This window comes from Fragaria vesca, unplaced genomic scaffold (genome assembly GCF_000184155.1).
Source record: "Fragaria vesca subsp. vesca unplaced genomic scaffold, FraVesHawaii_1.0 scf0510363, whole genome shotgun sequence".
Lineage (NCBI taxonomy): Eukaryota > Viridiplantae > Streptophyta > Magnoliopsida > Rosales > Rosaceae > Fragaria > Fragaria vesca.
The window spans coordinates 1-2,312 of record NW_004440838.1 but is presented as its reverse complement, the minus strand read 5'-3'; the positions used below and the strand labels follow the sequence as shown (position 1 = coordinate 2,312).

Genomic DNA, 2,312 nt, shown 5'->3' with positions numbered 1-2,312 from the left:
CAACATAGTGAAAATGACAGAGGACGAAAAGGTGACAAGACGTTGGATTATTGATAATAACATCCATCACAAACCATACAAACTGACCGAACACCGCACATGCCCCCAGCAAAATGTATCATCGTAAGTACATGAATATTCTTCTTGTACATGTATCATTGTTTGTTAGGGTTGATAACTACATAACCAGATGCTTTGAGAGTTTACTACCCCTGGTAAATGTTTTTTGTTGGGGGGGGGGTAGAACAGCATAAATGAGGGGGTTGTAATGTACATTAATATTCAGATTTATTTTCTCAGTCAAAATAAGTTATTAACATAGTTAGCCCTTTGATTTATGGGAGGTCTGATTGTGGTCCATTTGTTCTACATTATATGGAGGCAATGTGTGCTGGGTTGGATCTAAACCAAGAAGGCGGCAACCAAATGAGGAAGAAGATGTTAGAGGAGTTTGCGAAATTAAACAAATGATTTATGTAACTTTTGCTAGAATTGTGGACAGATATCACAACTAAGACTGAGATCCAATTTTAAGTTCTATTTTGAAACTTTCATGTAAATTTAAGGGAATTTAATACCTAGTAAAGTAATGGTTTACTACCATCAACAATGTGTTTTTTTATGCTCTGGAAACTTTACTGCCCCCAGTAAAGTATGTGTTAGGGTGCAGAACAACAAAATCTGATACTTTGGAAATATTACTACCCCTAATAAAGTATGTTCTAGGGTGCAGAACAAAAAAAAACTGAGGTTCTGGAAACTTTACTACCACTACCCCTAGTAAAGTATGTTCTAGGGTGCAGAACAACAAAAACTGAGGTTCTGGAAACATTACTACCCCCAGTAAAGTTTATTACTGGGTGCAGAACAACATTACTACCCCCTTAGTTGTGTTTTTTTATGCTCTGGAAACATTACTACCCCTAGTAAAGTATGTTCTAGGGTGCAGAACAAAAAAAACTGAGGTTCTAGAAACTTTACTACCCTTACTACCCTTAGTAAAGTATGTGTTAGGCTGCAGAACAAGTAAATCTGACGACTTGGAAACATTACTAACCCCAGTAAAGTTTATTACTTGGGAGGGAAGAACAGAAAAAAAATAAAATAAAAAGGTCTTGTGTAAAGTAACTGACCCTTAGAACTTTAATGCTTGGGACAGATGAATATAATAATATTGTCAAGAGAATTCCACAATAATGAACATCACAAAAATCTTCAATCAAAATCCTTACAATAGAGAGAAATCTGAATATAGTTCAAAAAACATCCAAAAAACAACAAATTTCAAACATCCACTAACAACCAGAAGGATGTACAAGAAACTACAACAACATGTTCAAAGGTTTCGTACAGCTCTTCTTGTTATGATGGCCCATCTTATTACAGCGACCGCATCGAATCAGCTTCTTCTCACCAGCAGATGCTATCCTCTTTGATTTAGGTCTCCCAGCCGGCCTCTTTGTAACAGGATGTAGTATAAAGTCCTCAGTGGAAGAACAAAAGGCATCCACGTTACTCAGAGGTGCAATAGGAAAGCTATAACACATCCTATAGTATTCAGCAGTAAAATAAGGATCAATGAAATCATACACATCAAGTCTTGCACCTTGTATAGCAGCAAGTGCATGAGCGCATGGGAAGCAATTAATCTGCCACTTCACACATGAACAAGTACGAGTAGAGAGGTCCACTGAAATAGGAGTACTTATCATTCCTAACCTCATAAACATTTTCATGGGAAGCAATCAGCCTGAACACACGAGACCTATCAAGCTGCTCTTTCAGCCTCTTCTCCATTTTAGGAGTAAGCTTGGTAGTCCAAGATTTCGACTTAACACTCTTTTCTGACATCATCTTCATTTCTATCATTCTTGTTTGATCTAACATAGCGAAAAGGGGCAGTGAACGCTCAGCAACAATCCAGTTATTAAAGGATTCAGCAATACCATTTGCCATAATCCCATACCGACAACCTTTAAAAAAAGCACGGCACCAATGTTCCAATGGAATCTCCCTTATGAATTCATCAATAATAGTAGCACCACCCTCATCTCTCAAATTTTTTAAATGAAAGTAGAAAGACTTCTCAGTCGATGCATAAGCCACTTTAAAGAATTTTTGTAACACATCAGCAACAACAATTTCCCCTCCTTTGTTCTTATACTTTCGACTAAGGTTGTATCGCAAATGATGATAACAGTAAAGATGAGGATTACCAGGAAAAATGAGATCAAATGCCTTCAACAAACCAACACCACGATCACTAATGAATGTGATAATCCTTCCTTGCGGTTCCAACAAAGCCTTCAAGT

At 37.2% G+C, this 2,312-nt stretch overlaps 1 protein-coding gene across 1 annotated transcript; it reads right to left on the bottom strand.

Moving 5' to 3' along the window:
- Nucleotides 1-1,322: 1,322 nt before the first annotated feature.
- LOC101312110 lies at nucleotides 1,323-2,238 on the bottom strand (the record flags this gene model as incomplete). Its single annotated transcript, XM_004309260.1, has 2 exons — nucleotides 1,323-1,655; nucleotides 1,720-2,238. Coding segments are annotated over 2 exons (852 nt in total), but the record flags the coding sequence as incomplete, so codon positions are not given.
- Nucleotides 2,239-2,312: the final 74 nt, after the last annotated feature.